General features: G+C 37.2%; 1 protein-coding gene across 1 annotated transcript in view; it reads left to right on the forward strand.

The window, feature by feature from the left end:
• VGLL3 (vestigial like family member 3) overlaps positions 1-25,689 on the forward strand; it is a 47,568-nt gene that overhangs the window by 15,583 nt on the left and 6,296 nt on the right. The window contains exon 3 of the mRNA XM_003255139.4: positions 6,025-6,561. Within this exon, the coding sequence (XP_003255187.1) occupies positions 6,025-6,561 (537 nt within the window). The remainder of the gene's footprint in view (positions 1-6,024; positions 6,562-25,689) is intronic.

Genomic DNA, 25,689 nt, shown 5'->3' on the forward strand with positions numbered 1-25,689 from the left:
TGCAATGTGATCTTGGGTTACTAAATTGAAATCTCTTACATCAACTTCCTCAACTGTAATATGTGTTCATTGACACCCATCTCAGAGAGTTATTGTAAAGATTTTTAAATAATGTATATGAGTAATTTAGCATAGAGCTAGACTCAAGCTGCTAAATGAAAGTCAGATGCCTTTTCTCTCTTCCTTAAGTTTCCACTCGTTTGACACATAGAAAACAAACCCTGAGCCTTTATCCAGGAACACTGTTTTCTGGAACTTTGTGTTTTTGGTATAAAACACAGAGTCTTAGATAATAGTAGATAGTAAAGGCTAATGATAATGTTAGTGGCCATGGCAATGATGCTTAGAAAGGAACTGCTGACCACGTATTAAAGGGTCTAGTTTACAGCATAAAGTTATTACAGTGCCACAGAAGTGCTACCAGGCTACAAACAAATTTACTAACTGAATCATGTTTGACTGCAGAATATATTTACATGGTAAATCTTTAGACAGAGACTAATAATGGAATAATGGTTATACTTTGAATGTATATCTCCTTGATGAAGCTAGGAAAGTTTTTTTAGGTGTTTTTCAGCTGTAACGCAAACAATGACAGGAAGTATATGTATTTTACTTGGCACAATGTCTTATCAGTTACCTCTAATCCTGCTATATATTCTAATAGGGTTGAAAGAATTTCATTTCTTTCCATTAAGAAAACCTAACTAGCCTGGCGTGGTGGCTCATGCCTGTAATCCCAGCACTTTGGGAGGCCAAGGCGGGCAGATCACCTGAGGTCAGGAGTTCGAGACCAGCCTGGGCAACATTGTGAAATCCCATCTCTACTAAAAACACAAAAAATTAGCCAGGCATGGTGGCGGCCACCTGTAATCTCAGCTGCTTAGGAGACTGAGACAGGAGAATCGCTTGAACCCGGGAGGTGGAGGTTGCAGTGAGTCGAGATTGTGCCACTGTACTCCAGCCTGTGTGACAGAGTGAGATTCTTATCTAAAAAAAAAAAAAATAGAAAACCTAATGAATATGATTGTTCCCTTATCTCCATACAAATATACGTTTATTGATACCCTTCTCCTAGAGTTATTATAAAGATTTTAAAAATAATCTATATGATTAATTTAGCACAGAGTTAAACATTGGCTTCAAATATGTCAATGCACTGATCTTTACAGAAATGAGTCTGTGTGTATCTGTAGAAAAGGGCAGGAATTATGTCAAGCCATAGCAGTGCAGATCACTGACTTAAAACCATACAGAATGCTAATCTTACTGATATGGTAGTTGCAAAGAACATCATCTGTTGGCTCATTGATATACATAGAGTCTGCTTGGGCAATTCATTCTCATGGGAAAAAGCTCTCAAGATAAATATGAAACCTAAATAGTCAAATGGAGAAAGGAAAAGGAGGGCCTGTCTGATGAGCTGGCTGATACTGGAAATGAACAGAATGTCCATAGGACCAAGACATGGGGAAAAAAGTGAGGCGTGACTGATCTCACCCTGCTGCCTCCAAGGAGTATGGGCCTCTGACATCACCCCTTGAAACTCTCATTGTAGAGTCACAAGGCCCATTTTGAGCAACTCTCGAAGAAAGTAACTAGAGGGCAATCTTTGGACATAATGGTAATGCATAATTACTGAATGACAGAAAACACTGGAACACATGTCATTTCACTTCTGTCCCAGCCATTTATTTTTATGGGAAGAACAACAAGAGAATGGCAATGAAATTACAGCAAGAACACTTTAGGTTAAGAATTGAGTAGAATTTTGTTTTTTAACTGGTATTAATAAAAAATGTAAAAATGTTACCTTTTAGCATTTAATAATGATGTTTTAATCAATATTGATTCTAATGTATTTTCTGGAAATTTTTAAGATGACTTAGTTTCTACAACACTTCATTGTCCCATTTTCCTTTTAATTTAGTTTTCATTATTTTCAAAATTAATAAGCTGCATCATTCTTTAAATTTTGAATCTTATCTTAAATTTTTTACTCTGAGATTTTTAAAAATTTTTTTGGGGGGAGTGTGTGTGTGTGTGTGTGTGTGTTTTTCTTAAGAGACATTTAGAATCAGTGTAAAAAGTATCCCAGCTATTATGAAATTGAAAGAAATACCTGGTATACCATGTTGAACTCTTTCATGTCTTTAAGATATATTTGCAGTCTAAATCAGATAGTGAGATTACTAGGTTTGCTTTGAGCGGATTGTATTAGACAATGTATCAATATTATCATTTTCTTTTTTGTCTAGAAATAAACTTATGTCTATGTATGTGTGAGTAATATTTTTAACCCCAAAAGCAAATTGAACCAAAATTATAGTTGGGCATTTTGTATGTGTTAGACTGTCAGTGTCAACATCATCCAAATATTGGTTAACATCATCTGTATATCAGGTAACATTGAATCCAAAGTCAGCATATAGTGTTAACAGCATAAAGTACTGTATTTTCTTCACTAACCTGAAACATAATATTGCATAGAAATAGCCCATGCAGTTTTTCATATGTTTTCTTCATCCAACAAATGTGGCTGTGATTAAGTACTCATAAGCAAAGAATCATGTAATGAAAAAGATTTACATTTTTTTCACTTATGAAATAAGCACACTGGTTCTCAGGCATGAAACAAAGCACATCATCTCTTCCTTTGTATCAAGACTTTTTTTCTTTAAACAAGCAAGACACCTAATAGTGATTTTGAAGTATAAACTTCTTCATAAACATATTTTCAATTCAATATTGTTTCAATTGTAAATGCGACAGGTTTTTTTTAAAGGGCTGCATAGATCTTTGCAAACTTTATATTCATCTCAGGAGACATATTGACTGGGAAAATATTAAGTTCCTTTTAATTTTATTTTTCCCTGGAGCATTTTAAAACTTTGTTCAATCTTTATGGAGTGCCTTTTCAAAAATAGATTTCTATTTTCAATAATAATGTCTTCACTAATCATGGTACAGTACTTCATAAATAGACCAATAATATTTTTGATAAATCATTCATTATTCCCATTTGCGCATGCATATTCAAACTGCATAAGCATCTATAAAATAAGATTGGCTCCATGTACATATAAATGAGACTAAAAGCATACAGAGAAATGGTATATACTCTGTACTTTTGACATCTTAATGGTGGATTTTAATTAGGGGAATTCTATATCTCTGGCACGTATTTGTGGTTGGGGCTCAATAATTTCATAATAGGATTCTCGCCCCTCAGGAGATGGAAGTTAGGAGCAGAATGAAGGCTTTGGTCCCAAAGGTGGGAGTTGTGAGAGCAAAGTGGCAGATGTGTGGTAGCAAGGATGAACTATGCAGAATAAGGAGCCTCTCTAAACTCTGTGTATGGGTTTTAAGCTTTAAACATTGATTGCTTTCATTGTGGGTATGACAGAAATATTTTACAAATGACCATCACCTAAGGCAAATTGAATTTTCTTCTTACAACTTACATGACTTTCCTTCTTGTCATTAATAGTATTTTTCATATGTTGCAAAGAGACGATTGTTAATTCAAGAAAACATAGTTACCTCAATGCCAGTAAGGTTGATTATAGGTGGTATTTTTGGATAGATTGTGATTTTAATGAAGTCATTCAATTAAAAGTTTCCTGAGGTTGTTTGAAGACTTGAAGTTTGAAGTTCCATTCTTTGCCTTTTGAAGAACATCATTTCCTAGATTTCCCCAAGCGTTTTGAGATCGATGGAGATGTTGTGAGAGAGGGAACTGACTGTGAATACCTGTGTGACCACAGGATGAATGGGATGAATGGTCATGATCATAGCTCTGGTGCCCAGCTGAAGGGGAAAGAATAGAAGAGCTTGCAGTGCTGCTGCCACAGCCTTTAGGGGAGAGGAAATGTTCAAACACCACAGTAATAGCCTAATTATGTTAACCAAATGATATATGTGGTGGTTGATTGAAGTTTTTTAAGCTTTCCTGGAGGCAAGAAAACTGTGGCCTGGATATTTATAGTGAAAACATAGGTAACGTCAGAGTTTTGAATATTCTTATTTTAAAATACTTCTTAAGATATCCTCCATTCATACCCTTCATTCAATGGAAAGGTCTAGCAAGGTTCTTTTATGTGGAACTCAGTATAAAAATACTCTCTTAAACTTGCATGACTAACATCTTTAGAAAATACCTTCTTCTGTAAATAAAAATAATCCATAGGGCACTTCACAGACTGTTAGCAGTATTAAGCCGTAGATAATTTGAATTAATGAATTCAAATACTTCATTTCCTTCGAGAAAGAAAGTAAACCATGGAAACATCAATGGGTCCATATTGGGTGATAAAATGAGATAGGGTAAGACCTAGGATCAAAGCCGGGCTCCTTGGTCTCCCAGCCCATTGCTTGTTCAGTTATACAACACTGTAGGCAACAGGCTACAGGTGGAGGCACTGATCTTTCTACAGACGGATTTGACTATGTCACTTCCTAGTTCAAAACCCTTCAAAGCCCATTGAGACCCTACCATCTCACAATAGAATTTACATTCAGTACCACGGCCAGCAAGTCTACACCCATTTTGGTCCTTATTTCAATAGTCTCAATTTTTCTGTTGCCACCTTCTGCCTACAGAACTCTTTTTGTCTTTCAAACGCTGCTGCTGTCGTGTGTGTGTGTGTGTGTGTGTGTGTGTGTGTGTGTGTGTGTGTGTAATATATGGCCTTTTCTGATGTGCTGATCCATTTGTCTAAAGCTCTCTTTCCAGGGCTAGCCCCAACTCAGTCAGCTTCCACTTACTTGTCACTCTCTGAGCTGGGTCGGTGCTCTCTGTGCTTCCTGTTGGGAGAATACCTACGGTGTCACCTTGCACATGTCCGTTTTTACTTATCTATCCTTCTGCAGATTGTGACTAAAAATGATGTCCATTTGGTCATCCCTGACGCCTGTGTCTGATGCATAGTAGGTCACGTATAAATATGTCATTATGATTGAGTAGGAAATTGAACTGATGAAGAGTTAGGGGATGGTTTTCATTAGCATTTGTCTCTAAGTGCTATTCTTTGATATTTCCCTCTCCCCAAAATACTTCCCCAAACCCGTGACCTCTACTTGAATTTCCTCCACTCATCATTTCCATAGGATTGTCACCAAATTCGAGATGTTGAGGTTCACAGTTACAACTGTGCCCTCTTGTGGCACTTTACGAAGAGGACCAGCCATTGGCCATTTAGGCCACCTGGCTTCAAAGCCTAGTCCCATTCTTGCCATCTTAAGCCTTGGGCTTCTTCTCTGCTGGGATTTTCTCATCATGGGAATAATAACAATAATTACCCCATAGGCCTGGAATGAAAATCCTATGAGATTATCCATGAAAAGCCCCTGGAAAAATGTTGGGTGTTTGATAGTGTCATTAAATATTGACCGTTTTTATTCTTGGTCTAGAGACTCCCAGATCTCCACAGAAAATAAATAAATAAATAAATAAATAAATAAATAAATAAAATGAGGCTGGAATACACTCTTCTTAGTGGAAAATGAGTGTTAGTGAGTATAAGTAATTGTAATCTTACTTCCATTGTTACCTTTGGAATTAAAATGTTTCATTTAAGTGAAAATTGTATTTGCATTTAGAAGTTGGAAAAAATGATCATTTCCAACTTATATAAACCTCATTTATGGCATAAGCTTTCTTTACCAGTGAAGTGGGTAGATATGACCTCCTCTTAGGCCTGATGGCTGCAAGGTACTCAGAAGGAAATGAAATTTTTCAATCCCCAAATAGCAAACCTTAGCACAGACTGTGACGGCATAAGCCAAGCAAAGCAAATGGAGGGGGGCTCATTCAACACTTTGGATCTTGCACATGGACCCACTGGCTTACGAGCCCAGAGGCCAGCCTGGTATCAATTCACCCCTGTTTGGGGAGAGTAAGAGTGCATGCTGATTTGACTGCTTGTAAAATATTATTGGACAATTAGAGTGGACAATTAAAGGCAAGTCTATCCCAAAACTGAGTCTTTTGTTAATAATGTTTTTTATTTTCTGTCTTCTCAGACAGCTCAGCTCTCTCAAGCCAACGGAATAGTTTCCCAACTTCCTTTTGGACCGGCTCTTACCAGCCCCCACCTGCGCCTTGTTTGGGGGGAGTTCATCCTGACTTCCAGGTCACCGGACCCCCTGGCACCTTTTCTGCGGCTGATCCCAGTCCTTGGCCAGGACACAACCTGCATCAGACTGGCCCAGCCCCTCCCCCTGCTGTGTCTGAGTCCTGGCCTTATCCTTTGACATCTCAGGTGAGCCCATCCTACAGCCATATGCATGACGTGTACATGCGGCACCACCACCCTCATGCCCACGTGCACCACCGCCACCGCCACCGTCATCACCACCATCACCACCCTCCTGCTGGCTCTGCCCTGGATCCGTCCTATGGGCCTCTGCTGATGCCTTCAGTGCATGCGGCCAGGATTCCTGCTCCCCAGTGTGACATCACAAAGACAGAACCGACTACAGTCACCTCTGCTACCTCAGCATGGGCTGGAGCCTTTCATGGAACAGTAGACATAGTGCCAAGCGTGGGATTTGATACAGGTAAGCTGCTGGATTTCTTTCTTTCTATAACAAGATAAAGTTAATTTAAGAAAGGGTGGAAATTTGTTTTGAAATTATTTTTTCTTATCTCTAAAGTTAAACTTTACCGACATGTTTATGGAACCTAGCCATTTTGCAATAATTTCTGCATTCCTGCAGAAACTGGTAGGACTAGCTCATGACATACAGCCTGAGAAAGGCCTCAGAGCTTTTCTCTCATCTCTTAGGCCAGTGGTCTGTTCCTTTGAAATGGAATCTCTGGTACCTTCTGTTTAAAAAGAACTGAGCCCATTATTTAAATCTCCCATGTCTCTGCGCGTTATACCATGTGTCAGGCCTAACAGAATTCAGAAATAGTACACTTCAGTAATTTTTCTCTCCTTCCTTTTTTTGTTAGGCCTTATGGATGACTTATAAAAACTGCTTCCTGAAATACAGTCTATAGTGTAGCCTTTCGAACAAGAATTAGGGAACGTATTTTAAAAGAATGATTTTTTTCTTCATTTTCTTCCTCCTCTCCCCTCCTCTGCCCTCCGTTCCCTGACTTTACCCTCCTTTGCCTTTCCTTCTTTTCTCTTTCTTATTCCTCCTCCTTTGTTCCTCTCCTCTCTCCCTGTCTCTGATTTAAATAAAACAAGACTTAAAAGACTACTATAAAACTTATATTCAACAGATTTAGAAACGAATAGTAAGGAAATGATTTCTTCACAGAGCATTCATCTCCTTTCTGGAATTCACTAGTTCTGAAGGTTCTGTGTTAAATGTCTGAGCTTGATTTTTGGACCAGACTGGTCATATTAATAAGTATTCATAGTTCTGAGCTCATGAAATCACAGGCATCAGAGCCCAAAACGACAAATTGATCATTGCATCCCTAGAGTCCAAAGTAGTGGGTCCCAGGTTCTTTTGCTAGAACATTTTGTGGCACGTGGGAACTCTCTTTCCAAAAGCTTAAAGAAATTCTTTCCTTCGTTGGCTTTTCTGCAGTATGGAGAACCCTTAATCATGTGCTGGTTCACAACAAATAATTCCCCAGAGTCATAAATGCTCAGCTTTATTTTACCTCTCCCGTGACATGAGTGGAACATTCTTATTTTGGTTAACTTTTCTCCACTGAGCTTTCCATTGTTGATCATTGCCCCATCTAACCCATTTCAGCTTCCTATTGAGACTGGGTTCAAGCCGCTTTTCTAAACAAAGTGTCAGGGGACTTGGTACTCCCTCTGCGGAAGCTTGTGTGATGGCACAGCCAGCACAGGCTTCCCTTCTTTCTTTGCCACATACTAACAGAATAAAGACAACTTGGGAGACATTGGATGCCTGAGGCCAGATCTTACTAGCATTCCCAATTTGGCAGCTGCCTTCATGGACAGCAGGTCTCAGGAGGCTCTTCTCTGTTTTATGTGGTACTTACGTGGCAACGGTAACAATGCTGTTAGCAGGCAAAGGGCGTGTTCTTCCCTCTATGAATTCTACCAGTAAGGGGGGAAATGGGTGTGATTATTGCGCTTTCATTTTGATAGCCTACTTTTGTACTTATTCACTTTGGTGTGAGCTTGATTCACTGACTGGTTACAGAATTTCAGCTTGAAATAAACTCATCAAGATGAAAAGCCATTCTCACACCTTTTGGAAGTAGCAAAGAGGGTTTTTGTTCCCTGGAAATTCTTGAGAGGACCCAGTTGGATATCACTTATAACAATTCTTCATACTTACAGAGCTATGAATGAGCATTTATTACTCACAATATAAGGCATTACCTGGGGTACTTTATATATATATATATATACACACACATACATACACTATTACTTTAAGTTCTTAAACTAAATCTGAGATAGATCTTGTTAGTTTCATTTGTGACTAAGAAACCTGAGACTCAGAAAACTACTTGCTTAAATTGCATTGTTATGTGTCCAAGCTGAAGTTTGAACTAAGACGTGTCCCTCTCTAAGGGATTGCTGGGATAACATCTCCTTGTATAAGTAAATCAGATAAAATTAGGTGAATTCGACTATTAAAATGGTTAATAGTGAAAGATGAAGGTTTTCCTATTGCATGTGTGGCATGCTGCCCTTTGTCAGTGTGGGTTTAGGACAGTAATCAAGATTCGTTTCATAAATTTTGACCCAATTGAGAAAACAAAGGAATCATTAAAATAAAGATAAAATTATTACGATAATCATTGATCAGGCAGAATTGGAGATTCTAGATTAGACTTAATGCCACAATTAGACCTCTACTTCCTTCAGCTAAATTTGGATTCTGGGACATGCAGTTCTGGGGAAAATCTGGACTTCAGAGAAGATTCCCATAGACATCTTCCTTGTTATACAGCTTAGAGCTCCATTACTGTGAAGAGACTGATGATTGCTCAGATTTGTCTCTGAAAAACGTAATCTGAGGCCCAACCCTTGTGCAGTTTCCCTACAAAAGGCACAAGCAGGAGGACAATGCACCATCATGCATTGATGCTGGCCCGAAAAAGAGACAGTGGAAGAGGCTGAGCCATATGTAGTCATTTTATTCTGCTACACTCAGATATAATAACAAATATTACATCTCTCTTTCTTTGGGAGGAGTTAGAGAGGGGTGTTCTAGGTCAATTTTTCTAGGAAACAGACTCTGAGACTCAGATTTGCTTGTAGACAATTTATGGGGTAATGTTCTCAGGGCAACATCTTTGGAGGATAGGAGATTTGGGCAGAAGAAGTTTCATTGTGCTGCCTCGGGTCAAGGGGGTTAGGCTTTTACATTCCTGAACTGACCAGTTAGAAGTTGTGATCTGCTTCTGGGAAGGGGACATGATACTGGGCCAGGTGGGTTTGTTCAGCTGAAGGCAATTCCCAAAGAGACAAGCAACTGAGAATCAGGAATTGCCAGCAACAGGAGAATAAATGCCTTGGTCCTAAAGGGAGAGGGATCTGGTTACACACCACACTGTCCTCTAAAGACGGACAGCAAAGGGGTAGTAGCCACTCTGCCACTTTTGCAACTACTTTTAAATGAACGGAAGTTTTTGCATAGTAGGACCAAGCTAGGAAGGGGTAGTAGAACAGTTGAGAACAGTGAAAGTTGGGTCCCTCTATATAATCTGTGCCACATTGGCCTGAACGTACAGCCAGAAACAGTGATTTAGCTGAAAACTCAGCATCGATATTGGGTGACTACTGAGCAGCCAAGAGAAGAACCTTCATACAGTCATAAAACTTCTCAAAGTCCAGGTGACCTGGACCATTAAAATATAGGTCATTTTCACATCCATTAGGAGATAAATACATTAAACCAACTATTTTGAGAAGAAGTTGGTAAAAACGTGAAATTTTCTCTCTTTCCTTTTTTTTTTTTTTTTTTTTTTTTTTGGAGTCTCGCTCTGTTGCCCAGGCTGGAGTGCAATGGTATGATCCTAGCTTACCACAACCTCCGCCTCCCTGGTTCCAGCGATTCTCCTGCCTCAGCCTCCTGAGTAGCTGGGGCTACAGGTGCATGCCATCATGCCCTGCTAATGTTTGTATTTTTAGTAGAGACGGGGTTTCACTATGTTGGCCAGGCTTGTCTCAAACTCCTGACCTCATGATCTGCCCACCTTGGCCTCCCAAAATTCTGAGATTACGGGCGTGAGCCACTTGTGCCCAGCCTAAAAACATTAAATTTTCATTAGTAGAGAAATTATGTCTTAGTGCTTTCAAGCTGTTATAATAAAATATCATACACTGTGTAGCTTATAAACAACAGAAATCTATTGTCATAGTTTTGAAAGCTGGGAAATCCAACATCAAGGTTCTAAAAGATTTGATGTCTGGTAAGGGCCTGTTTTCTAGATGCCCATCTTTTCATTGTAACCTCATATGGTGAAACGGGCAAAGTAACCTTAAGGATCTCTTTTATAAGCGCTATAATGCCATTCACGAGGGCTCCACCCTCATAACTAATTACCTTCTATGGCTCACTTTCTTATACCATCACCTTGGGGGTGAGGATTTCAACATCTGAATTTATTTGGAGGGGAGTCATAAACATTCAATTCATTGCAAATAATTTAATAATTTTAGGTACATTTTTTCATTGTATCTACTTAAAGAAATTAAGGAAACCTTGAAATCTAGAAGGTTGAATGTAATATAATGTGTAGTGACAAAAGTTTTATAATATCATGTATGGCATAATCCAGGGGTTAGCAACATTTTTCTGTAAAGAAACGGATAAAAATATTTTATGCTTTGCCATGCCATACAGGTCTCTGTTACCGCTACCTAATTCTACTCTGCTCATGTGGTAGCATATAAAATGTTTTATATATTCTTCAGTAAAAAAGCATTTTAAATTGTGTTTAGCAGGAGATTGTTTCACTCTGCCTTTCTCATGAACACAGTTTTTGGGGGTGTACTTATTAACTTCTCATTTAGCTTTGTTTCTTCCGCATAATAGAAGCCATAGTTTTCAACTTTTATGAATGACTTTCACCTTATATTAAGCTGCGTGTAACCTAGGTTAACAAGGGTAGGTGGGGCCAGAGATAACACCTAGAATAGTACAATGAATAAGGGAGGGTCACAGGATGTGGAGGACTGATTTCAGCTATCTCAGAGTATTATACTGGGCCCCTTTGTGTGTAAGGAAGGGGAGGGTTAAATGTGGAAATATTTGTGATCGTGTACAACATATTACCAGGCATTCACGTGTGAATGCCAGAATATGTCTCCTCTTATCATCCTCAGATTTTTTAGTGATAACGTTAAGTAAATTCTGACATAGTAGTCCTCTTTTAGTGGTCATGATCATTCCAGGCATTTTACTGAAATGTTGTCATTCTTACTTCCTGTTGTTGCCAATAACTTACCTAATGTAAGACATACAATCTTGTACATTCCAGCCAAGTTTAAATTAATTTTTCAAGTGAAGATTTGTTAATAAGGGCTTTTTACTGAAATTTAAACTTGACTTTCATCATTTCCACTTCATCCACTTTATTTAAATGTACCAAAAGCAAAAGCAGTCATGCTTTGTGGTGTGACTTCTTTATAAACACAAGCTGCTCATGGCATGAGATTGCATTCATCTGTAGATCCACAGATTTATTTTTCTTGGGATCCCTTATGTTATTTTAGCTACAATTTTGTTATAAATATCTATTTTTACTTTGAGGAATGTCACAATAATGCAATATGCAGTATACATAAACAACTTAGAATTGAGGTTATTCATATACTTTTTGCTAGGATACATTTAGGTAACCTAATATTAAACAAACAAAACAACACCATATACATATTTATATATATATCACAATTACTTTTGCATAACCTAATATTTCACAGGTCCAGGAAATCTAGAGCTTAGAGGGAGTAAACATATGTTGATGTACCTTTTGCCTCTCAAAAAAACACATCCTAATTACTAGCCATTAATTTGCGTAAGTAGCCACCTAATAGTGGATTCCATGAGTGAGTCATTATATGAGCTGGCCCCAAACTGTGATTAATCCAGATATTAAACACTATCTTGTTCATCTCTCACTTAGCAAGATATCTTTAGATATCAAGTGAAATCAAGATTGTGTGTCACAGACTGGGACAACCCTTTTTTGCCAGACAGAGGAAACAAAACTACAATAGCTACTAGTCCACAAATGACTTGCACGGCACAGACTGAGAAGTACAGAAAGTTGTTTCTAGTACTCTCTGAAGAGACTTTCATAGCAATAAACTTTACTCTCTAACCTGTGAATGAAGTTCATCTGTTAAGAAAACTGAAAAAAATTGTTTGAGGGTCTCCATTTTGATATTAGATAGGAAGCACTGGGTACTACAGGGGAAGTCAGGAGTTAGATAAATGTCCTAATCTACGCTTTTCTCTTCATGGACAGCTTGTGCCTGATGATATCATAAAAGCAGAATCACATTAAATGGTATTCCGAATTATTTATGGTTTAAGGCCAGTAAGCTATATTTAAAAACAACATTCTGATTTAATCTGAATATTCTGTGAAAGGGACATTATTCACTAGTGACAAAAATTATATTTTAATGGATTTAAGTTGTAATCATCATTGCTCAAAATCGTTATATAGTATTCACTTTGGAACAGACTAATTAAACTACTTTAGTGTTTAAGATTATGATAGTTGGCACTACAATGATGCTTTATAATGAAATCTATTAATTAAAAACATAAATATCTTGGTTTTGTTAGGTACAGGCAATACAAAAAACTGGGTAAGAATAGCAAATATACTAGAGAAGCAAATGGAGAGGCAGTTTCTCTCCATGAAAGAGAGATAGATCTATTTACTTCTTACTTTTCCATTCCACCTGTAAATTTGCCAAAACTTACTCACATCTCAAGACCCACGATTTCTTTTAGGTAGTCTGGTGCTAACCCACCTGGGTAAAAATCACTAGTTGCATGAAGGTTCCACAAATAACCTTGCTAAATAATACTCTTTAAAAGTTACTGATATGTTAATTTCATTGGGGTACTAATGTCATTAAAATTATGGAGCTTTATACCCAGTAACATCTACAATACCCAGTTACATTTACAAAAAGGACTAAAGGAAACCTAGATTTACAACTCAAGACCCTTGAATATTTACTAAATATGATAATGCTCCAATTCCAGGCTTTACAATGAAATGGAGATGAATCATTAGAAAGCCTCAATAATAATAAACAGGATAGTTTGATTTATGTTAAAATATTAAAGCACTGTGATATTTTTCACCCTAAAGATGAGAGGGCATCAAAATATCATATATTGTTGATGCTCAACTAAAAGTAGTTTCCCTCCTATATGATTTTTTTCCATCTCATTATTATGGTTCAAAAAAGATTTATAGAATTTTGTATATCTACCTTGAGGGCAGTATCTCAGCTAGGATAGTTAGAACATCATAAAGCAATAGGTGCAGATTATTTTTAAAAATACCAGGCAGAATGTTTATGAATAATGGAAACACTTTTTCTGGACTTTGTTGTCATTGTCGAGTTTATGATGATTTGGTAACAAAAATTTTTCTAATCAACACCCGATTGCTTCACACTTTCTACAAAACTTTTTCTTTTTCTCTGGCATATGTCATAAGTCTATTTTCCACTGAGGGAAAAAACATCAGAGTTATGTTAAAATATTTACAAACTCTTGATTGGTGTTAGTTGTGTAGGGCACGTGTCCAGAATGACAATTTCATGACCAGAAGGGTAATGGAAACCATCTTTGAGATGCATACAAAACGCCAGGAGATCCCAGCCTGTGAGATCTGCATGAAAAGTAACTGGATGATGAATAAGAGGGGAGAAATGCATTCCAGAGCATTGCCGTCAGTTTCAAGTATTCCAGGCTGGATGCTGCAGGACCTTAATGAAATTCTCCTACTCTCTGAGAGCTGTGTAGCTGTCATGCCCATGGGCTTCTGTGGGCTTTCCTCCATAACATGGTGCCATAACGTCGCAATGCCTAAAGTATGGGGATTTGCCTCAGATTCTTCTCCTACTTGGTAGAACAGGTGCAGGAACTTTCTAAAGGTGCTATGTTTTAGGATGCGCTTGCATAATAATACAAATAGTTATGTGGTGTAAATTTGAATCATTGTAAAAGATGTCTTGGTAAGAGAAACTGCTATTTCTCATATATTGCTGGTAGAAAATTAGAGTTTTAGTATTTTAAAGAAGTAGACTGGAAAATGTAGTAACTAATGATTTTCATAAACTCTGGCTGAGCATTCTTACTCCTATGAGTCTACCTCCCATAAATACAAGCAGCAGCATATGATGTGTGTACAAAAGTGTTTATTGTGACAATGTTTGCGGTAACAAAAAAAATGGAATTGAGTGATTACCATCAAGAGGTGGGATCTATAAGTGAATTGCGTTCCATATGGTATTGCTGACTGAAAAAGGAAAGCTCAAGAAAAGCACATATATGTCTTTTTTTGGAAAATAATAACAAAAAAGTGTGCATATTTGTCTGTATCGTATGTGCACGTACATATCATTCAATGAAAGCAGAGAAGACTAGTTTGTCAAAATGGGTTTTCTTTTGGGGCTGCAGGTATTGAGGTCACTAATATAAGTTTGAGGAGGAAAGAAGGAGAAGGACTTTAGAAAAAGAATATATATACATATTTATTTATGTACATATTTGTATGTATGCATTGAAAGAGAGAGAGGGGCAGACAGGGAAAAAGAGAAAAGAGATATATTAATTCTATTAGTAATTTATTTCCCCCCCTCCCAAATTCACTTAGGGGCTCATAAAAATCCTGGTCAATGTAGGCATCATTAATATTTGCAGAGATGTAGAAATTCTGTGCAGATGTATGTAGGGAAAAATGGGACTGAAAAACAGATTCTGGACACATATCACTACTTACTAGCTGCATTATGTTGAGTAAGCCTATAACCCCTCAGCTCCTCCTCTTCCTTAGATGCAAAATGGAGAGGACACTTCCTCCCCTGACACAGCTGGGAGAACCCAATGAGCTTGTGTTTTCTAGACGGTGATGCATGATACAGAATGAAAACTCTCATGGTTCTGAATCTGAGATAGGGCTCATTACAACAAAAGATTAATTCACATTGGAGGTTTGAGGCATCCTGAAGAGTTGAGGCGCAAGCTGTGAATGCTTCTGTCATTTTTATTTTGTCTGTGTCTGACTTAATTCTTTCCTGTTCTTGAAGATTAGCTGTGATATTTGTTACAGTTAAATTTCCCGATAGTGGTGTTTGCTGATATTGGCCGTGCAGTGAAAACTAGGTGCTTTTGTATTGATTGGGCAGACAATGGAAAAGAAGATAAAAATATTGCGGGGTTAACATCTTCAAGGCGTTTTTATACATTTAAACATTTTCCCTATCTAGAATACTCTGCCACGTGGAATGAGAGGGTACTAAAAAAAAAAAAAAAACCCTATCCCATTATGCTTACGTATTGTTGAGATATTCATCCTTGGCACTCATATAAAACAAAAGAAAATTTTAAGTACAAAAAAGGAAGTTAGACTATGAATTAGGCTCAACAAAACTCCAATAATAAATGCTAATCCTTAAAAGTTGCAAATCTAATCAGTTTTTTATCTTAGCATTAATTTTATGAAGGAGTTTTAAAGCTCACTTTACCATATAAATTACTATGTAAATTGGATAGCATCCCTTGCTATCTCAAGTATTTTCTTTTCTTCTCTTTTTTGTTTTTTTTTTGAGAGGGAGTCTTGCCCTGTCGCCCAGGCTGGAGTGCAGTGGCGCAATCTCGGCTCACTGCAAGCCCCACCTCCCGGGTTCACGCCATTCTCCTGCCTCAGCCTCCTGAGTAGCTGGGACTACAGGCGCCTGCCACCATGCCCAGCTAATTTTTTTGTATTTTTAGTAGAGACGGGGTTTCACCATGCTAGCCAGGATGATCTCGATCTCCTGACCTCGTGATCCGCCTGCCTTGGCCTCCCAAAGTGCTGGGATTACAGGCGTGAGCCACTGTGCCAGGCCAAGTATTTTCTTAAAAACTGCAAGCAAGATTAGGCAATGCCATCATCTTTTAACAGTTTTCTTAAAGAAATTGTCATCAACTAGCTGTGGTTGGAAGGTGGAGACTTTTTCAAAGTAAAACTTGTCTTCCCAAAAGAAACGGATGTGCTCACTCACTATTGAAGGAAGCCATAACTCCCAGGTTGTCCTGATATGACTCTCAGTAGAGAACGACACAAAGCATTTGAAAGCCTGTTTCAGTGGTCAGGTTCTTATCAGCAAATAATACTTTCAGCTTTGCTGTTTCTCATCGATCACATAGGGGCGCATCTAAAAGGACAGCTCAAATGAAGATCTGTTTCAGAACTTGTTCCCTGACAATTTTATATCCGTTTTCGAACAGTCTGCAAAGATTACATACAAAAATTCTATATGGCCTGAGGAATTTACAGATACTGTTTATCCCTTTCAGGCTGCCTAACTATTCTTTTCTTGTTCTCTTTATCAATAATATAAGGTTTCACAAACAGTTGTCTACAGGCAACATGTTCCGAATTTCTTGGCAAAAAGGACTGTTGAGAAATAAAATATGCTAGGTATTTTTTTATTTTTGGGTTACAGTCTGATATGCTGGGGACTTAACTTCATAATTTTTTTAAACACAAGTATGTGTTATGGTGTTTATTTTCATGCCTGGTTTACTTGAGCACTATTAGGTGATGCTTAGCATCTTCATAATCATTGAAGCCCTCTTTGTGTTTACTTGAATTGGACAGTCTCTTCTGGAAAATGTCAGGGAGCAAGCTTCTGTTCATGTCACATAAAAGTGAGATGAGGCTGGGCACAGTGGTTCACGCCTGTAATCCCAACACTTTGGGAGGCCAAGGTGGGTGGATCACCTGAGGTCAGGAGTTTGAGACCAGCCTGGACAACATGGTGAAACTCCATCTCTAATAAAAATACAAAAAATTAGCCAGGCGTGGTGGCACACACCTGTAATTCCAGCTACCGGGGGGGGCTGAGGCATGAGAATCGCTTGAACCCGGAGGCAGAGGTTGCAGTGAGCCAAGATCGTGCCATTGCACTCCAGCCTCCAGCCTGGGTGACAGAGTGAGACTTCGTCTCAAAAAAAAAACAAAGAGAGAGAGAGATGAAAAGTTTCTGATGTCAACTCAAGAATTGATATAGATGCAACATATCTCATTCTAATGGAATGCTTTCCAATGTATCTTGCATTAATAGAGAGATTGATTACTTATATCAAATAGGCATTAAAATGCAAGTAGATTTCAGCAGTTTTTAAGCATCTTTTAAAAATTGGAGTAGTAAATGTTATAATTCATACTCCTAGGTATCAAGTTTCCTACGTTGGTGTTATGTCCTTAATTATGGTTTTTTTGGGTAAGAAATGGATCCAGATTAGCTCTTTCTTTGATTGGATTATCTGTTCTCTGGACTGTAAAGCTGTCACTGCATAACCTAGAAACCTCTTTAAGGATGCATGTTTGGCTACATTTGTTATCCAACAGATGTCTGGATAGTTACAATCTCTTGAGACTATTATAACTTGTGGTTTTGGTTACAATAAGTGATCCAAGCTTTTTTCTTTTTTTTGGTTTTGCTCCTCTCCAGTTCTGGGAGAAAGCCTGTAGAAGAAATTACAAAGAGTATTCGATTTCATTTTCCCCACTCCCTTCTTCCTTTCCTTTATTCTTTGTCTCTGGCTTCAAAGTTTCTTTATATCTGCTTTTGAAATTGAAGTCACTGAATTGGTAAGCAGTGTCTAAATTCCATATTGTTCCATATAGTCCCCAGCTTCTATCACCCAAGAGGTTATTGGCCACATTGACATTCAAACTTTGAGACTGGTAAATTGCCACTATGATTAAAAAAAAACTACCTAACTCTATGATTCATATTTTATATATATCCACAAGGTCAGTTTTTAAACAACTGGTTCAGATTTGTAACTTTATATCCTGATGCTTTAAGTACTTGCCAATTTACCCCCCAGCTATGCATTTTAATATGCACATGTCTGAGGAAGTGGATGTCACTAAAGGCAAAGGCTAGAGATTCTGTGCACAGGAGAGTTTGTGGTTTTTGGAGGGAGGTGGGTACTGAGAGAGCAAACAGAATAAAGTGGCTTGCTGTCTGGGTCTGGGTCTGGGAAACACCAGCAAGGAGAAACACCTGGGTGGCTGAACTTTTGTCACCTGCAATGTTTGCCTCAGGTGAGCAGGTGCTGTACTTCTTAAGATAACATAGTGAATTATGGTTTTCTAGTAACATCAGCTTCAGTGGGTTTTACATTTCTGCCCTATTTTGAATCTGAGCTTAAAGACATTTTGACAGGTTCAGACAGTTTTTAACCTCATTGTTTCTGACAGTACTACTACGTGGAGATTTTAAGTGAATTCTAAATGTGTCTGGAGAAAATACCTCTATAAACAGAAAATCTTCTCTGCCAGAAAATTATTATGCTGCCATGCTAGGTATCTTTTGTAATGATTTTAGTGTGCAAGAATTGTAATTATAAGAGAATAATTGCACTTAAAATATCATAATAAATTTAATTTTTGGTCTGGTTTAAGAAAATACATCCTATTTGTGATTACTTTAAAAAGAATTATTGTTCAAAATTTGTATATTAAATATGGAGAGAAGTCATCAAACTGGCAAAAATATTTGTAATACATGGGAAAAAATGCTAGTATACCTAAAAGTATACTAAATGCTAGTATACAAAAAGCATTTAAAAATCAACTAGAAAATTACTTTTTAAAAAGCATGAACATGTGGCCAGAGTTAAAACACAGAGGAATAAATGCCATAATCACACAATATCCAGCCTCCCTAACAGTGAAAGAAACTCACATTGAAACAATTAGATACTTTTAATCTATAATATTGATTATAAATAGGAAAAATATATAAATATGGGTACAAACTTTCTGAGCACATTTAGTCACCACGATTAAATATGTAAATGTAAATGTTCATATGCTTGGATTCAGCAATTATACACATGTATATTTTTCTAAGAAATTTAACTCCTAAATATTCACACAAGTAACAGCAACTTTGTACACCCGCGTGTGTGTGTGTGTGTGTGTGTGTGTATCTAAAAGATGTACATCTATAGAGAATTGTGTAATAGTATACTATAGAATAAATATAGTGCAGCTCTCCAAAAGGATGGGGTTGAGTTACACATACAGACATGTAATGGTTTTCCAAGATAATACTGCTGGTGAAATAGGCAAGTGGTATGTGCATATATGTAGATCGGGTACACTTAGCAAATTGTCTGATGATAGGTGATATTATGTAGGCTTTTTACTTTCTAAATACTATTTAACTTGATTTTTAAGCAAGAATTCCATGATGTTTTAAGAGTTTTAAAAATGTTTTAAAATGTGGCGCTTATGTATTAATCTTGATATTCACCTGAAATGAAATCATAGTTCTCAGATTGAGTAGCCTTCTCTCTTAAATTTTTCTCTTGCAAGTGTTAAGGTCCTACCCCTACACAGATCTTTTTTTTTTTTTTTTTTTTTTTTTGAGATGGAGTCTCGCTCTGTCGCCCAGGCTGGAGTGCAGTGGCACAATCTCGGCTCACTGCAAGCTCCGCCTCCCGGGTTCACGCCATTCTCCTGCCTCAGCCTCCCGAGTAGCTGGGACTACAGGTGCCCGCCACCACGCCCGGCTAATTTTTTGTATTTTTTAGTAGAGACGGGGTTTCACCGTGGTCTCGATCTCCTGACCTCGTGATCCGCCCGCCTCGGCCTCCCAAAGTGCTGGGATTACAAGCGTGAGCCACTGCACCCGGCCTACACAGATCTTATTTAGAAATTCTTAACTAGTATTTAAAGTGATTGCCCCAGGGCTCAGACAAACAAATGCAATTGTATGATCATTAACAATGATAATTTCATAAAGCAATAGAAAGTAGTATGACTGTCTCTCCCACCTTTTTGTGATCATATGTCAATGTGTCAGTGTTAGCTGTCAAGTTGCTGGTGAAGTTTGGATATTTTGATGTAGCATCTGACACAGTGTTGTATATATTTAACTTTGTAATAAGTATTTCTTATCTTTACTAAAGGATGGATGAAAAGGGAGATCTATTTTTAAATAGAGAAATGTTACCAGGTTCTTATAGTCTAATAGTAAGCATTCTAATCCACATGGCTTCTTGACTTTTAATATGTATGAAATGAGAAGTTTACACTTACCCATATAAGTGCTATCTTTACTTTTAGGTCTTCAAAGTTTCTACACACACTTTAAGGCTTTATGTTCCTATTTATGTTCTTTTTTTTTTTAAATCAACAGCATGTTTCCCATTGTATGGTTACCTCTTTTATCTCCCGCAATAAAATTAATTGAAAGCATATTCAACTTACTTAAAGAGCCGTGATCAGTGGTGTTTTCAAATGACTATGCTTTCTCAGAAGTAGAGCATGTTTATTTAGTGGGTTATGACTCTGACGAACAAACAGTACCTAAAACTCAGCTGTATATTAGTGTAACATTTTGTGTTACCCAATGTTTATTTATTATTTCTAATGGTAGAAAACTTACCCTCATCAATTATGTTTATTCTTAGTTCAATCCACTGGCAGCTCCATTATTCTCAGTTTAAAACAAAATCCCATTTGAACTGAAAGCTCTTCTCAGATTCTTTCCTCGTTTTTTTCCTTGGAGTTGCCTCTGTTCCTAGAAAGTTATTCACATCACAAAAACTGTCCAGTTGATAGTTGTTGTCTGCTTTTTGGTTCTGTCTTTTCATTCTTATCCTGAACTGCTGTTTCCAAGATACCCTCCTCCTCTAATCTGTTTCTCCAGCCATTCTGTGTACAATATTCTTTCTAATGTTCTTTCTAATAATGGCCTACTCAGCATGGCCTATTTGAATTCAGTTCCTAGTGTTCGTGATCCCTCCAAGACGCTCATCTGGGGCGGGCCATGCTATTTCTTCTGCTGTGGGATACCCACGTCACAGCTAACACTGACAGGACCCCAGAATTCTCACTGAACTGTCTCCTATACCATTTGTGGGGAGCATAGGCAAGCTTTAACACTTTTTTGGGGGAAAAAACAGGGTTTGAGGGAAACTAAAGAGGGGGAAGTCTCTAGGCTGTTCATGCTCAGACCTACCATGTTGCCATTTCTATTTTCTTATTTCTATAGCATTTTACAAGAGGTAGATCTGTGAAGCTGCTGCCTCCCTGAATCTCAGTTAGAAAATGAGTCATGATGCCTTGTTATATACAGTCAGTGCTATGATCTGAATCACTACATCTCTCCCAAATTCATATGTTGAAATCCTAGCCCCCAGGTACTGGTATTAGAAGGCTGGCCCTTTGGGAGGTGATTAGGTCATGGGGGTAGAGCTTTCATGAATATAAATCATGCCCTTATAAAAGAGATCTCAGAGAGATCTCAGGTGATCACACAGTAGAAGGCACTCTCTGTGAACCAGAAAGCAGGCTCTCACCAGACACCAAATCTGCTGGTACCTTGATCTTAGATTTCCCAGCCTTCAGATCTGTGGTAAATAAGATTTGGTGATTTATAAGCTATCTAGTTTATGAAATTTTGGTATAGCAGCCCAAATGGAATAAGACTGTTTAGAATCTTCAAATTTTTAAGGAAAATCATGTTCTCATCCTCTTCCTTGACCAAGACTTCTCACTTACCCATATCCAAAGGTTTTTTGTTGTTGTCGTTTATTTTTTGTTGTTGTGGTGGTGGGTGTTTTTTTTTTTTTCTTTCTTTCTTTTTTTTTTTTTTGTATGTTTCTATTTCCTTTGCTCTCATCCTGGCTCTGAATACTTTTTTTTCCTTTTCTTTTGGTGGTTAGGCAGTAGTGGTGTTGGAACTGAAGTAAGGAAATGGGTCTAAGGACTCTCAATTTCTTTCAGGCTTTTGTCCTAATTGAATTTCAAACTCAGACTCTGGAGTAAACAGTTGATATCTTTGTTTCTTCGTTCATTTTTGACAACCACCTCAAGAGCCAACTGACCACCCTATGTTTTTAAAGTTCACACTGAAGAAGTCTGGCAGGGGGTGTGGTGGTTAAATTAAAGATACATATAGAGAGACGTATCAGTTAAATATGACACATCCTATCGTACCATGAAGTGGTCTTCATCAAAAGTGTAACAGACTACTACGTCATCATTTATGTCATCTTAGGAAAAATGTGACAAATGGAGAATTTTTAAAAAATCACTGAGGACTATTTTGTTAATCTTCATATCAGTTCTGTTAAATCAGAGTGTTTCTAAGCAGTGTGAAAAGGAGTATAATAATCTATTAAGTTTTCCTTGAATTCATTTTGTGATAATTTTGACTTAGGCTACAGCCAGTATAACTCATATAATGTGAACATGTATATTGTGGTTAAGACCATTGACTCTGACATCAGACCACCTCTTTTAAAATCCTAGTTCTCTCACTTAATAATTGCATAAATTCTCTTGACTTAAATTTTCCCATTTGTAAAACGAATATTATTTTAGCATGATTAGAAGCATGAAGTATGATGTTTCATATAAAGCACTTAGCACCGTGCTTAATATAATCATTAAGGCCCTAAGAAAATGTTAGGTTACATCATTTTTGTGATTTTTTTTTTTTCCTTTCTACTGAAAAAATCTCATGGTCTGAACAATAGAACTGAAAGAAAATGGCTACCATAAAGAAGGTAAACAGATGTGATTTCAGACAGCCAGTGGGGAAATCTCAGGATATGTTATGAATTAATTTCAAGTAGGTTTGATTTGGGTAAGTGAGGAAGCAGAAAAGTCTTAGTAGGAGCAGAACCTGTAGCAGAGTGGATTTTGTTCTGGCAAGAAAAATCTTGGGAAATCCCAAATAAATCTAGACCACATAAGATTCATGGGTTAACAATTTTGCCCCCCTCCACCCTCGCTGGGAAAACTAAATGTACTTGTTGACTCTTAATTATTCCAATCTACCATTACCAGTTGTCTTAATAAAAAAAAAAAAATTGTAGCCCTGCTTTTCTTTCTCTTTTTTTTTTTTGAGATGGAGTCTTGCTCTGTCGCCCAGGCTGGAGTGCAGTGGCGTGATCTTGGCTCACTGCGAGCTCTGCCTCCCAGGTTCACGCCATTCTCCTGCCTCAGCCTCCCAAGTAGCTGGGACTACAGGCGCCCGCCACCACGCCTGGCTAATTTTTTGTATTTTTAGTAGAGACGGGGTTTCACCGTGTTAGCCAGGATGGTCTCGATCTCCTGACCTCGTGATCCGCCCACCTCGGCCTCCCAAAGTGCTGGGATTACAGCCATGAGCCACTGCTCCCGGCCAGCCCTGCTTTTCTTTTGCAACTTATTAGTAGGGTTTTTTGTTTGTAGTTGCTCATTTTCTTGTGCTTTGCATATGCCTACTTTGAGATTTACAAATATGAATGCCTGGTAATTAAAGCAAAATTTTTTATGTTCCATCACCAAGAAGTTTAACCACAAGGAGCCATTAGATATCTGATACATTTTAGGCCACAGAGGAATTGACTTTTTAAGATTCGCATTGTAGAAATGCAGAGACATGGAAACAAAAAATTGAATATATGAATTTATAATGAGAGAATGACTTCTGTTATTCTGATTGGAAAATCTGGGGCGATCTTAAGTAATGAAATACTTGTCCGCAGCAAAAGGCTCACGTGATTTTGAAATAGTCATATGTCTTTGCAAAGCAAATAAGAAGTTGCCTTTATTTAAAAGCAAGAATAAGACAGGCAAACCACTTGATGATTACAACAGTATTCATGACTTGCAGTACTGACATTCTGTAGATTGATGCAGTCTTCAAGTGTGGAAATCCTGAGTCATACAGAAGATGAGATGTTTTAATAATTAAAAAAATATTTATATAGTCAGCAGACTGTCAGTAAAGGTGGTTTAGATTACAAGAGTTACCCAACAGAGACTATGTCAGGTTGCAAATTATTCTAACCAGAAAACCATTTGAAAAAGAATAAAGCAACCTTAGATTGGATTGACATACCCCAGATCCTTTTATTTTTTTTCTCTCTCTCATTGTCCTCTTTTATCCTTCTCCTCCTCTTCTTTCGAAATGGGAAAGGAAAACTGTTGCTTCTTTATCAAGCATAATACCAGTATGCTGGTGGTAAAAAGAAAAAAGTAGAGACAATCTTTTGGCATTCAGGAAGTGTTGTTTGTTCCCAGTTCACAAATGCTACACAGTACACAGATTGTGACTTGTAATTTTATGAGATGCTTCTTTATCTCCTTCTATTTGTTCTTTTGCCCTTTGTGTAGTCCGTTTTGTAGACTGCCTTAATGTCTCCAAACACTAATTGTGTCCTATTTTGTAATGAAATCCATATTTTACAAAATTCTTTGACTAGTTGAGGGATAAGAAATGTTGTTTAATAATAGAAAAACTTTGAAACTAATTGGCTCATTTAGCTATTAAATTTCTGACATCTATCCTGGGTTTACAACAGTTTTAGATCAAAGACCAAGAAGACAACTTGAGATCCTTGCACCCACACAACAGCAACCTTGCTGCATTTCTACCCACATGTTTAAAGAGTTTTGCTTCATGTTTTGTTGTTTAGTTTTAAACAACATAAAAGCACCTATTATTCTGTGTTTTTACTCTTCCAAACAATTATACTTCAGGTACAAAAACAAAGGGAACTAAAACAGGTGACAGATTTATTAACTAACTTTATTTAGGTAATCATTTCACAATATATAAGTTCATCAAAGTATGTTGTTATACACCTTAAATATATACAATTTTAATTTTCAATTATACTTCAGTGAAGCTGGAAAGAAAAAAAAAACAAAATAAAAGTAACTTCGAGTAGGTACAAACTGAAGGTGCTATGTGAATTGCCCATGTCACAAATTAGTCAATTAACTGTATTAGACACAGATAAAAGTCACATTTCCCGTTTTCTCTTTGATAAACTTCTTACTGATTTTAGCTTTGAGTTTGAATTAATCTATGTCCTATTAATCAACGTATACCTTCCTTTTGTCACTATTTTTAACTTCTAAATTTTAATTTTTGCTATCTGGTATGATTTTTTAAATCCACTTTACATACTTTTTGGAGGAAGATAAGATAAAGTAAGTAAATTAATAAATAGAATATGGGTCTGGACTGTTAGTTATGAACCAACTATATTTATTTTACTGACAATAGTAGACTCAGTTTTTAGCCATCTAATCGCTCACATAGTTTGTAGTAATCCCATTGTGCAGTACATTTCAAAATAACACAGAATTTATTTATCACATTAGTCTAAAAGAATAATTTTGATTATTACTGAAAGTATTAATTGAAGCACTGCATAAATGCTCCAAAGATTATTTATGTCTTTTTTCTCTCAATATCACCTCCATTTGAAATTACAAATGTTTCATTTTTGCTATTTACTATTCACTCATACTCCAAGCAAATAAAAAATATAGCAAATAATTTGTATTGTATAAATAGCACTGTCCTAGTCTTGTGTTTCTGTCACATACTGTGTTAGTTGGTTTTTTGAAAATTGTGAGCTCCAGCACAGAATTTGCTTAGAGATCATGATGTCTTCAGGTCAGAACTCACAGTTGCCTGGATTATCTTTTTGGTTTCTATATCCGATGTACTGCAGATTATG

The sequence above is a fragment of the Nomascus leucogenys genome, chromosome 21 (genome assembly GCF_006542625.1).
Source record: "Nomascus leucogenys isolate Asia chromosome 21, Asia_NLE_v1, whole genome shotgun sequence".
NCBI classification, from domain to species: Eukaryota; Metazoa; Chordata; class Mammalia; order Primates; family Hylobatidae; genus Nomascus; species Nomascus leucogenys.